Source organism: Ammospiza nelsoni, chromosome 8 (assembly GCF_027579445.1).
Source record: "Ammospiza nelsoni isolate bAmmNel1 chromosome 8, bAmmNel1.pri, whole genome shotgun sequence".
NCBI classification, from domain to species: domain Eukaryota; kingdom Metazoa; phylum Chordata; class Aves; order Passeriformes; family Passerellidae; genus Ammospiza; species Ammospiza nelsoni.
The window spans coordinates 2,959,253-2,972,851 of record NC_080640.1 but is presented as its reverse complement, the minus strand read 5'-3'; the positions used below and the strand labels follow the sequence as shown (position 1 = coordinate 2,972,851).

Genomic DNA, 13,599 nt, shown 5'->3' with positions numbered 1-13,599 from the left:
TCTCAGACATATCTGAAGTCAATATTTCAACTTCTTAGTGGGAGCTCACCCAGTTTCAAACCCCATGGAGAGCCCTGTGCTCAATTTTGATGAAGTAAAAATTTGTGTAAAAACTGCATTTCCAGAATTATTAAATAAACAAGCGCTGCTAATGGGCAGCATTCTGCTCTGCATAAATTCTGCTCACATTTACAGGGGTATAAATCCAGCCCAATGCCTTGGGCTGCACCAGAACAACTCCTGGGTATTTATCTGCCTGGCAGGAGAAATATTTTCACTCCTAAGAGGGGACACTTTAGGGAGATATTTGGAAAAAAAGTGTAATACTGAATGGCCTCACTGGCTCAGCCCAGTCCCTTAGTTTCCAGATAATAAGATCTCAGTAAAAAGATTCACAAATCTCTCCAATTTTCCTTCTTTGGCACTTGCAACTGTCCATGTACAAGACAATTTAAAAAACTAGAGGAATATCATCACCATAGATGCATTAAAAAGATGTGTATTAAATATTCCTTACTGATATGATTAGTATCAATATTAAATATATTAAAATAGTAACAGTCTGTTTTATAAAATATTACTTTCAGTACTAAATATTCCTTATTGATATTATTTTATAGGAACCACTCCTGTTTCTACAGAAGGATTTATGTGATTTTCATAGCAGATATTTGAATCTCTCCAAGTCCTGTATTGACACAAATTTGTGGGGTTTTGTGCATGATTCCATGTTAAGAAAAAATACATTTTGCTAAAGTAGTGGGTCTTTAGACATTTGTAGCTCACACACAACCGGTGCTCATCTTGCTGGTATCTTTTAAGAATAAAAACTATAGGAAGCTGATTAAAGCATGGATCCAACAGAGTTTAAATTCCACCCTGATCCCTTGAGGTTTTTTCCCACCAAGACAAAATTTCAAGACCTCTTCAAAGACTGAAACAGAGGAACTGAATGAAATTACAATAATTGATGAAATCCCTTTTAAGTCAACAGCCTTAAAACATTTCCTTTTGTGCACAACCACACCAGTGACTCCAAAGTGAAATTCACTGAGACCTTTCTGCCATAACTTGGTATTTCCTATTTTTGTAGACATCAGATAAGGACTTCTCAGTGCTTTTTACACTAACTTCAGTTAGATTTTTCTTTATTCCACTCATTAAATCTACCTTAAACCAATTAGCAAAGCACAGAGGCAGTGCAGTGAGTACACTGAGAGCAGGCTGTCTCTCTAAATTGACATGGGATTCTCTTAGCTTTGATTTTTTGGCTATTTCCAGAGTGCATTTGAGATAAGGAACATTCATTTGGCCTTTCCTTAACAGAGAAACACTTCCAGAGAGGAAAACTTTCCAGTGTTCTTTCAATAATGGTGCTCAGGGGAATATTGCTATTGGCGAGACACGTTGGGTAATTAACTATTCAAAGTGTTAATTTGAAATGGGTGAGAGGCAGCTTGGCTCAAGGCATGGAATGTTCTCCAGGAATATCTGTCACAGATTGACAGCCTGGTGTGGAGATAAAGCCTGGGGCTGTAAACCCAAAGCTGAGGTTTCCATTTCTGAATCAATAATCAGTGCAAGCAATCAGCACAGCTCCTCCTCAGGCACCAGCTGAATGCAGAGTTTGGTGAAAACCCAAAGAGGGGGATGTGAAAATCCCCCAAAGCTTCAACCTGGGAGGTTCTGCAGGAACCCCAGTGGGGGAGCTGAGCTCCTTGGGATGGGGAATGGGATCCCCAACTCCTCCTGTGCTGAGGAACCCTGCGTGGGCACAGCCCTGCTCTGAGCCAGCGCACGCCCAGCGCCTGGACTGGCACATGCAGCACCCAGGACAGGGTCAGACACCCCCCAGGACTCCAGGGTGAAAGAGGAATGAACAAGGAGCTCTTTAATGTCCCTCTCACCACATGAGTTCAGAAAGTGCCCAGAAATCTCTGTCCTGAGAGCACCCCTGTGTTTATTGCAATAAACATCTGGGTGCAGAACCAGTAACTCAGCTGAGCTGGCAGAAAATGGAATGTTTCCTTGAGGAACTGAGCCCAACCCAGTGCCCAGCTCACAGCCCAGCTCAGCCCAGAGCCCTGTCCCATGTCCTTCTGTGTGTGACAGAGCCCTGACCAGTGCAGGATGCATTCCAGGGGGATGATTACCACCCATTGTCTCACAAGAGCTCAGTTATTTTTCTTTCCCAGACTGCAGAAATCCCTCTCGTTCTCCCCCACTCTCACAACTCTTTTGTTTGTGTCTCAGCTTGCTGTGCTTGGCCCCTGGCCACAGCCCTGATTCCTGCCCCGGTGGATGGAGGGTGACAGCTTTGCCTTTGAAGGAGTTCCAAGGCTGCTGTTGGGCTGAGCAGCAGGGAACAGCCCTGCCCAACCCTCCCTGGCCTCTCCCACATTGCTCCCCTTCCTTCCCAGAAACCTGCAGTCCTGGAAAAGGCACAGGGGGGGCTGATCACAGTTCCCAGAAGAGGTTTTTAAGCAACAGATGAACTTTAGGCACACAGAGAGAACACAGGAGCTGGAAGGGACATCAGAGAACATCCAGAGCATCCTCTTGTCCTAAGGCACATCCAGCTGTACCTACACTGCTGGCAGATATTTGCCTCACTGGTTCTTGCTGGATTCCAGTCACAGGCAGTTTAATTGGCAAATCTTATTTGAATTTAATCCTTTCAGTCCTAGCCTGAACACGGACACGGAGAACTCATTCCTCATATCCTTCAGTTTCAACAGGCACTTAAAATCCATCCCTGCAAGCAGTGACAGCTCACTCTGCCCAGGGTGCCTGACATTCCAGTGTCTACAGAACACTCTTGTGCTTGGCACAGTGCCCTTGCCAGCAGCAGAGCCCCCCTCAGCTCTGACAGGGAACCAGGGAATTTCCTGAGCTGGAAGGGACCCACCAGGATCACTGAGTGCAGCTGCTGGCCCTGCACCCACAGGAGTGACCACAGGTTCACTGGTTCTTATTTCCCACATTTCTAATCTCTTTTCTTGGAAGATCTCCCTCTGGACACAGAACAGCCTTAATCCCACTGACCTGACAGATTTCATTTTCTCATGAGCTGAAAGTGCTCACAACTTGCAACAAAGGTTTGTGCAGAACTAAAACCTGCTCTGCACGAGACAAAGAGTTTGCAGAGAGCCTGAGAGTGCATTTCCTGCATTACTGAATTTCCTACCCACTCATCTCAGCCTTGGCTCATTTCCTACTGTGACTGATGCTCAGCTGGCAAGATGAGAGGAGGTGAAATTCTGATTTAACACTTGCAACACAGTTTGTTTGGCTCTGGATTGTTTTTCTGTTTTTTTTTAATTACCCAGTTTCTTACAGCACTTTTGTCTCTCACACTGTTAACCTGGAAATAGAAACGTGCAATAGTACACATGCTCTGATAACATTTAATTTTTTCAGCTTGAGGAGGATAACCGCAAGATTTAACAGGTGATGAAAAACCTTTTGTGTCTTTTTTTGTACCTTTGAATGTTCCTGAGGCACAAATGAAGGCACAGCTGTCCCAGTGTAGCTGTAGGCTGGCACTTACCCAGTGGAGGGGTTCATGATGCAGCCCCCTTTGTCAGTGGAAGCTCTGCAGCTGCAGCCCCTCTCCAGGGTGTCGTGATTCATGCCAAAGTTGTGCCCCAGCTCGTGAGCCAGCGTCACTGCTGCACCCAGAGGGTTTTCTGAGTGATCCTTCAAAACAAAAACCCACAGGAGAACCAGTCAGCTCAGCACACAAACCCGGCTCAAGGCACACATTCCCCCTCCAAGGTCCCATTGCCTGTCCTTTGAAATGGTTTATAAGTTTTACTCTGTTGTAAAATAAACTCAATTTTAAATTCATCCTTGTGGGGATTTCAGGACAGCCTTTCTGGCCACCCAGTTTCCCCATCAGACATTTGAAACCATTGAGCAGCTGTGAACATCTCTTTACTGGGGCTTAACATTCTGCTGTTCAAGGAACCCCCCAAAGCCCCAGGTGCCCCAGGTGGCAGAGAGAGCTCACCAGACACGGAGTGTTGGAAAGGGCAATAATTTATGGGTGAGGATGAGTGTGGTGAGGGACAAGTTAAGGAGGCAAATTAAAAATGCAGCCAGAGATTTCACTCAGTGTATTTAATCTGCTTCAGACTGTTTCGATAATATCAGAATGTTCAAGATTTCACAAACCTTTTAAGAAAAACCAAGAACCTTTAAAAATCTCCTTTTTAAAATGAAAGGCCAGAGCAAGCCAAAATCTTTCATGGCCTCTTATTAACCTATAAATACTCTAAATGTTGAAAGTGTCAGTTTGAAATTTTAACACTAATCCACGTTTAAATGCTGATTGTTGGGACAATAATTTCTGAGAAATTCACTGCATGATTTGATTACGGGCTGCTGATCAGAATGATGTTTTGGCTTAACCACAAGGAAGAGACCTTTCCACACTGATCATTTTCCTTGAGGGAAAAAAAAATCCACTACACTTGTAAGAAAGCTTTCCCTGAAGGCATAAACATGTAATATAAATGCATGATCCACTATTTATCAGTCAGTAAATGGAATTACTGTGTGCAGCTGCCTGCTCTAGAAGCTTGCATGAATATATTCACTTTAAATAACTCTTTCAGCATCATCTAAGCCAAATTCCAGACTAAAAAGTGAAAGGTAGAACTGTCTAAAACATTATCTGTGTACTAATGGAGGCCTTAATACACGACTTGGGGTAGATTTAAGAGTTTCTTCTTTCATCTGTCTGGGCCAATATTTTTAGTAAATCATTTCTCAAGCAGCAAACAAAATCAAGAAGAGAATACAGTCATTCTAAAAAAGTCAAAATGTTCCTTCTGTAATTGGAATCAACTCAAAAGAATTTTATCTGTTCACAAAATGTCTCTTCTTTTAAAAAAATCCTGAATTTTAAAATCTTGATATAAAAATCTTGTGACAGGCAGTTTGTGTGCAGTTTGTCCTGCTCAACACCCACATAATGAGATATCTTATCTAGATACTGGTCTGATACAGATGGGTTTATCTTTGTGCACACAGTAATTGATGGAATACTTAGAGAATTCAGTGTAATTGAACCTGATGTCACAAAAAGAGCACAACCTCTCACTCAAATGGGAAAAAAAATGCAGGGCTGAAGATTAGGAAACCAGCAAAATAATTCCATATAATTTACCACTGAGTCACTGGATGATGCCCTGAAACTCAGGCTATCTGGTCAAGGCAGAAACTCCTCACTGAGCTACAGACACCCAGCAAATTAAGCTCAGACTTTCTTTATATTTCCAGTGTCTCCTCCACTGACTGCGCAGTGATTATATTTCTCTGAATACTCTCAAGCTGTCAACTAAAACTAAAACCAAGGATTCACACAGTCCACTCCAGAAGTGGAGCAATAAATGATGTGAAATGCAATTTGGGACTTGAAAAGGCAAACAATTATTGCAGCCCATGCGGTTCTCATTACTTGCTCAGATCCACTTGGAATGCAATTTTATCAGCTTCTAGAGAGGGTTTGCAGAAGGAGGAATGTGATGCCTCAGCAAAAGAGGTTATTTGAAGACAGCATAAATGAAGATTATCAAAACAAACAGTGACATGTTCCATTTGATACTGAGGCCACTTAAGAATCACAAGGACTAAAGAAATGAATAGCAATGTGACTTTGATTTATTCCACCAGGGTCCTTCAAAGTTAACTTGAGCAGTAAAAGTCATTACCAAACACATTTCACAACCACTGAATAAGCAACCATCTACTGTTAAGGCATTATAAGCTGTTGCACAAAACATGCAGCTGCTTTCAGCTGAATTCTGCTTCATTCCACTGGGATTTCAATCAAACCCTAATCATTAAATGCTGTCACCTACAGCTCCACCAGGCAAATGCCCTGCTTGCTCCTGGTATATTCAGCATGTTCACTCTGTTCATGGAGTCACAGAATGGTTTGAATTGGAAGGGAGCTTAAAAATTATCCAGTCCCAGCTCAATTTCCACTGTCCCAGGTGCTCCAAGCCCCATCCAACCTGGCCTTGGGCACTTCCAGGGATCCAGGGCAGCCACAGCTGCTCTGGGCACCCTCACAGAGGACAATTTCCTCCTCATATCCCATTTAAATCTCTCCTCTGTAAGTTTAAAACCCTTCTCCCATCATTGTCTGCCCAGATAAAAAGTCCCTTTCCTTTTCTCTCAGAAATATTTTACTTTTAAATCCATGAATTCAGTGGGCAACCTTTGGAAACAGAAGAATGAAGACTGAATCACGTCAAAGACTTGCTTTAATGTCAACTTCTCTTTGGTTTTTCTGTGACACTACAGAAACTTCACAGGGAAATGAAATGATAAAGGTCTTGTTAAAGCTCCTCACACTCACATGGCTGCTCTCCCTGCTTTGAGTTCCTCTGAAAATTAATGGCAGACAGGGTGTCACCCACTGAGAGAGCTCAGCCCTATAGAAAAGAGACAGGCAGGCTCCCAGGGAGGCATGACAGAGGAATTTAGATCATAAAGCAGAGCTGACTAACTGCAGAAAGAAGCAGGAAAATCACATCAGACAAGAGTCACTCCAGATTTTGTATTCAAATGTCATTTCTGACGCAGTCTCTCATTGTCTTTTCTTCCAGAACAGGTTTTAGAGTGTGGGAGCTTTTGGTGTTGAGGGCTGGGGGTGGGATGGATGAGAAATTGGCTGAATTATGAGGTTGGCCAAATGTTCATTTGTGCAGTGCTGAGACACCTGAGCCCTGACCTTCCCAGGCTGAGGGTGATTCATTCTTTACAGAATCACAGAATCTTTTAGGGTGGAAAAGACCTTTAAGACCATGGAGTCCAACCATTCCCAGCACTGCCAAGGCCACCACTGCCCCATGTCCCCAAGTGCCACCTCCAGAGGGCATTTAAATCCTTCCAGAGATGGGGACTCCACTCCTTTCCTGGGCAGCTGTGCCAATATATATAAATATATTAAATATAAAAATAAAAATAAAACATAAATATATATATATAAATACAGGTACCAATATATATATAAATATATCTATCTGTGCCTGAATCTGCTTTTTCTAACTCAGGGCATGGTTGGGCAGCTGCACTTTTGGGTTTTGGGGTGAGTGTTTGCTTCATTTGGATTTGGCTCCTTTTTGAGGATTTGCTTAAAGAGCTGGAGAACGTTTCTGATTATTCTGTACAAGTTTCAAGTTAATTTGCACCTCAAAAGCTTAAATTCACTGAATCTCTGGGTAACATCCTGCTCCCCTTCACCACAGAAGCTTCAGCCTGGCCCAGGACTCATCCACAGAGCCTGGGTTTCTCCTGGACAGATAAATCAGTCCCCTCTCTATGAGAATGCTCTAAAGAAATGCTGATTCTTGTTTTCTTGTTACTGGAATGAACTATTAGTAATTATTTCTCTTTAAAATGACAGCTTCCAGAGCAAAGAGAACTGACTTGGCTGTAAATTACACTGTGGAGTATTTTAAATCTTATGCTAAAAATTAAAAGGACAGAAAGTCATCGTTAAGGGCATCTCTGACTGCAGATAAAGCCAAATGGCTGCAGGGCTGAGTCAAATGGGTAAAATGGGGCTCTCTGCCTCATCTGTGCCTTTACCAAGACTTGGGGGTGCACTGGGACACTCCTACAGCTCTTTCTTCCTTTTTTCCTTCCTTTTCCTTTTGTACCTCTCCCCCAGTGAATAATTGTTACAGACAGCAATTACAGACTCAGCTTCTCAAGCTACCAAGAGCCTGAAACCTTTATCTTTTCTACAACTTTGACACAACTTTTCCCAAATTATGTGATTTGACCGTTCTAGTTTAAAGCTTCTTCCCCCTGTCTTAGCACAAAGCACAGCAAAACTGAAATTTAAAAAAAGAAAAAATCAGAAAGAAAGTACATCAGAACTCCTTGCAGAGATTGGACAAGATGTTTGCTTGTGTGTTCACCATGTCTTGCATCTAACAACAACAATCATGCCCTGGGAGAGACTCAGCTGGAATAAATGCTGCCATTGTTTGTTCTCTCTGTCTGGCAGTGCAATAAAACCACTGCTGCAAAGATGGAAAATAATGCCTAACACAGGAAACTCTATAAATACAGAATAAAATCAATATAATAAAAGATTCAGGATAGACTGCTGCTGCCTGTAACACAAGTATACCCAAGTGTATAACAAATACATCTTCTGGTTCTCTTCCTCACAGCACCTCAGCACCTGGTTCAATAACAATTAGAGGAATAAACTCCTTGCAAAGAGGCCCTGCTATATTTTAACGCAATATTTTTGTTGTTTTCACTATGGCAACTATCACTTACAAGCAATCCGAACAACAGAGGGATGGAAAATGGGACAGATGGGGCAGGTTCAGGAGGCAGGAGTGCAGGGCTGGTGTGGTGTCCCCCCAGCTGGGCCAGTGAGAGTGGCTGAGAGCTTGCCCCACTTACCATGACGACCCCTCCAGACTGCTCTGCCGTGCACATGCTCATGATGGGAGCCATGCCAATGGTAGTGCCCTGGAAGTACACCCCGCTGCAGAGGGAGAGGAGACACAGAGCCGCCAGTCAGCGCCACGATACCCCCCTGTCCCCTCCAGCTCTGGGTTTCTGCCAGTCTCAAACACAGACCCCGCATCTGCCCCTCACATTGGCAGCTCTAAAGCAATGGAAAGCCCGGATGGGCTGCGCTGCCTCAGCTGAACTGAACCACGGTGCCCCAGCTCTTGGGGCACCCACTGCATCACCCCCATTGGGTCACCACAAATGAATCATCTGCACTGGATCACCCTCGATGGATCACTCCCAATGGATCATCCTCACTGGGTGACCCAAAATGGATCACCCTCATTGGGTCACCCCCAGTGGATCACTCCCAATAGGTCACCCTCAAAGGATCACCTCCAATGGACAACCCTCATTGGATCACCCTAAATGGATCATCCCCACGGGATCATCCCCAATGAATCACTATCACTGGATCATCTTCATTGAATCACCCCCACTGGATCATCCCCAATTGATCACTCCCAATGGATCACCCTCACTGGATCACTCCCATTGGATCATCCCCAATGGATCATTACCATTGGATTATCCTCAATGGATCATCCCCATTGGATCTCCCTCGCTGGATCATCCCCAATAGATCACCCCCACTGGGATCTCTCCCAATGGATCATCCCCAATGGATCACTATCATTGGATTATCCTCAATGGATCATCCCCATTGGATCTCCCTCGCTGGATCACCCCCAATAGATCACCCCCACTGGGATCTCTCCCAATGGATCACCCTCACTGGATCATCCCCAGTGGATCATCCCCACTGGATCACCATCACTGGATATCCTCATTGGATCACTTCCACTGGATCATCCCCAATGGATCATCCCCACTGGATCACTCCCAAATGGATCATCCCCAATGAATGATCCCCTTGGATCACCCCCATTGGGTCACCTCCACCAGATCACCCCCACTGGATCACCCTCCTCAGCTTTCCCTGCTGCAACAGGACCCTTGTTCCCCTCCTCTGTCTCTGAGGCTGGGAACAGGAGCACAAGCACAGAGATGGTGTCTCTAACTCAAAGCAGGGTTATTGTGATGCAGGGGGAAGTTTATGTGCTGCTTGTGGTGATGCACAGCCTCGAGTGTAATAATTTCAAACAAAATGTTATTGTACATATAGAGCAATCAAATATCTCAGGGGGGACAGTTTGGAAAGGCTCAATTTATTCTTATTCAGGTAATGTAAGAAGTAAATAACTCCTTTTAATTACTGAGACATCAGTTGTGTTTATCTGCTCAGTATAAAGAATAGTCAATTGATCAAAACAATATCTATTCAACAAAGATGTGTTCCTCTTTCCTTTTTTTTGAGAGTGCTTTTACTTTTACAGAACCATAGACTGGTTTGGGTTGACAGGGGCCTTTACTCAATTCCTTTACTCCAAGAAAAAGGAGCAATGTAAAATATGTTAATGGTTTAATTTTTAAATCATGAATGCAAATGAATTGTCTAAATTAGACAGCATTTTCACACATACTGAGGTCTTTTCATTAAGAAATAGGCTTCACTTAGGGTCAGAGCAGGACTGCCTTTCCCAGTGACAATTTAGACTGAGGGCAGTTTGAATTGGTTGTAAATTCCCACCCTGAGCATGCAGCAGCTGATTACAACCCCTGCTCTACAGGAGTTACAGACAGGCTCAGGACAGGCTTTGAGCACCAGGGATGGGAAAGGAAACTCACCTGGAGCACCTGCAGAGTGATCTTGTGTTTGATGCTTGCAGAGGGGAAAGGCAAACCCTCAGGAGCACAGATGCTCCTTCCAAGAGCTCAGCAGCTGGGGAAGGTCTCAGCACAGTATCCTGAAATCCCCCAAAACCCCCAAATCCTGGTGGGTACCAAATGCAGAGCTGAGCCTACCTGATGAGCTGGGCATTGTCGTGGGCTTTCCGAGGTAGGAGCTTGAGCTTCCTCCAGTCCAGGAACTCGTGCAGGCTGGTGAAGGGGTCCTGGGAGATGGAGCACTTGTCCATGTCATTCCACACCTCCACTCCCACCAGGGCCACTCGGATGTTCAGGGGCCTGTAGAACTGAGGAGAAGAGAAAAGTAGGAAATGTGTGTTTAAAAAATATTTCAGACTAGAATATTTCAACAAAAACATAACAATGAACCTTTGTTGTAGAGGTTAAAACAATTTCTTCTTCAGGGCAAAACACCTGACAGGACTCAGACAAAATATTTCCAAGACTCCCAAAAAAAGTTGTGACCCAACCCAATACTGATAAGACATTCAAAGAGATCCAGGGATTTCCTGCTTCTCCCTGAACTCCCTGCCCGTGCCCTTCAGCTCTGAAGGAACCCCAGGCCATGGCAGATGAGTGTCCCAGGGCTGTCCCACCCCGGATTGCACAGATCCCATCCCAGAGGCAGAGGAACTGTGCTGTGGATCACAGTAACAGCTGAAAACCAGCCAGGCTCATCAAGCCTTGCACAGAGCAGATAAACCCAGTGATTTTAGCCATTTTCCCCCCAGAAAATGCCATTTTGCCTCAAGGGGGGGAGCCAGAGCAACATCAGCAGAGCCACGACAATGTGAGAGAAACATGAGGAAGGAGTCAGGGATTGATCAAGTCCAGATTTGCCTGACAGGCTGACAAAACACCCAGTAGATCTTTGTCTTGTTTCTATGCATTCCAGTCATTTGCAGAGCACCAGCGTTTGCTGAGCATAAATTAAGCATGAAACAAAAAATATATTACAATATGCAAAATTAATTTTGAGCAGGTAACATATAAACACCTGTCCTCTGGCAATAAGTCAGCAAGACAATTATGGACGAGGTGGAGGTGTCTTCAGCAGCTTGTTTTTAATCAGGAATGCTTCTCCTTGAGCTACTGCCCTTGAAGTATCACTTGATAAGTTCTCAGATAAATTAAGACACTCTCAGTTATAATTTCACTACTAGAGTCCTAATATTTTCTGGCCATTCAGCCCAACAAAAATAAACTCTAATTTGCTCAGTAACCACTCTAGAGGATTCTTTGCCTTTATTGTTTACTGTCATGGAATTATTTCAAGACCTAAAAAAATCCAGTCTATGTCTCTCTCTTATTGCTCTCACTCAGCCATCAAATCTGCTTCCTTATTTTTAATTCTACCATCTTCCTTGGATTACACATCTTATTAACTGTGTTTTCACAGGACTTTGTTGGCCTTACAGATGGACCTTCCCTTGTTGCTACAAATGACTTTGTTCTCCAAATTTCTCTTAAAAATAATCCTCTTTTTTTCTATAGGCTGTTCTCTAGGTGATTATCCCCACCCTCTTCCCTGGTGAATAAAATCCTAGGGCTAAATTGGGCTTTTTCTTGGGAATAGATCTTTACATCCCATATGCAGCAGGGCAGAGCTCATGGCTTTGTGTATCAAAAGGCAAATGAAAGGTTTAAATTTGCTTTTCCAGGAGCTTTGCTCTGAAATACTGGAGTAACAGCAAAGCTGCAGGGTTAGCTCCTTCAGCATCCTACAGAAAGTGTGAGAAGGTTGGGAAAGGGAAACAATCCTCATGTTCTTACCTTATCAACGTAGTTTGCAATTTCTATCAGCCTCTGCTTAATTTTTTCCACATCTTTGCCTTGTCTCTGAAACTTGGAATGCAAAGGATCAATGGATCAGCAGCACAAATGTCACAGAGTTTCCCCCCAAGAGCCAGCACATCAGGGATCTTTGGGAATCAGGGGGCAGCCAAAATCCACCAGCAGACTCCTGCTGGATCCACAGTGTGCCCCAAAGGAAACCCAGACTGTGGGGCAGGAGTTTGGTTCTCATGAAAAGATTTTAAAATCTCCAAGTGTTACACAGGGGTCTTTTCAGGACAGATGTTTTGGGAAATAGTTCTTCTCTTTGCAGGTCTTGCAAAGAGTGATTGCAATTCTCTGAGTAGCAGTGTTCAAAGAGACAAAAAAAAAAGTTTAAAAAGGCAGCAAAATAATTCAAGCCAGGATTCAGATCTTTGCCATTCAGCTCAGTGGAACATTTTTACAGCCAGTGCTGGGTACTTTGAAGCTGCCTTTGCAACCCCTGAGGAAGGCAGTCGTGCTCCACGGAATGTGATGGCCAAGCACTGCTCCAGAATCCCTGACAGCCCCACTGAGGGCACTGGGAATGGCAGTGAGGACTTAACTTGCTAAAGGATTGAATATTTATTTGCCTCTTCTTCTATACTGACACAGTTATTTCAGAGTCAAACTCCTTCTGAGGTATTGCAAGAAATTTTACAACTGAGTATCACTGTTGTCCTATCGTAATAATTCCTTCCTTGCTCAGCCCTAATTAGGGAGGATGATTTACCTCAGAAAACATCCCATCATTGTCTGAAGCACCTTCTTTGCAGCACCATGGTAACTGAGCTGAGCTGCCCCTTTGCTGCTCACATAAGTTTTTATTTTGCAGTTCCTTACCTCACGGTTATCTGCCACAATAACAAGCTCCACGTACTTCGTTGTCTTCAGAGTCTCCCTCTTGTACTGTCAAAAAACCATGAAAGTGTTATTTTGTTTTCAGCCCTGATACAACAAAGTGCTTGCAAGAGGAAATACACTGTGTCTCGGGTTTCCTACATTTTACTACGATTTTACTACACACAGATTTGTAGTGTCTTCCTCCTCCTCATGGAAGTTTTCCTTACTAAACCTCTCAGGGTTTGATCACAGAAAGCAGGAGATTGGTGCAAAGTCTCTCTCAACCTTTCAGCTTTCTGCAGTTGAAACGTTTGAGTTATCTTTCCTCACAGGAGAATATCCCCTCCAGCAGAAAGACCTCTGCTATTTCCAAGGCACTTTTAAAGGAGAGATGAGGTAACTTCTAACAAACAGCTCACACAATGGACAAACTGGTTACTAAGAAAAATGAGAGATAAAGGGATATTGAGTGAAGCAGAGAAGAGGTCAAGCAGTCAACTGATAAATTATGTAGGAAGAAAAACCCAAAAATAAAAAAAGCAGAACTAACTGTCAGGGGAAGCAAGTTAACACTTGAAAAATGGAAGGCACACATTTAATTCTGTATCTGCAAATTCATATAAAATGCAGATCTAAAAG

General features: G+C 43.6%; 1 protein-coding gene across 1 annotated transcript in view; it reads right to left on the bottom strand.

Moving 5' to 3' along the window:
* ADAM12 (ADAM metallopeptidase domain 12) overlaps nt 1-13,599 on the bottom strand; it is a 169,091-nt gene that overhangs the window by 48,095 nt on the left and 107,397 nt on the right. Inside the window, exons 7-11 of the mRNA XM_059477053.1 lie at nt 12,961-13,026; nt 12,076-12,147; nt 10,420-10,589; nt 8,440-8,524; nt 3,551-3,699 (exon numbers count right to left, since the gene is read on the bottom strand). Coding sequence (XP_059333036.1) covers nt 3,551-3,699; nt 8,440-8,524; nt 10,420-10,589; nt 12,076-12,147; nt 12,961-13,026 — 542 coding nt within the window. The remainder of the gene's footprint in view (nt 1-3,550; nt 3,700-8,439; nt 8,525-10,419; nt 10,590-12,075; nt 12,148-12,960; nt 13,027-13,599) is intronic.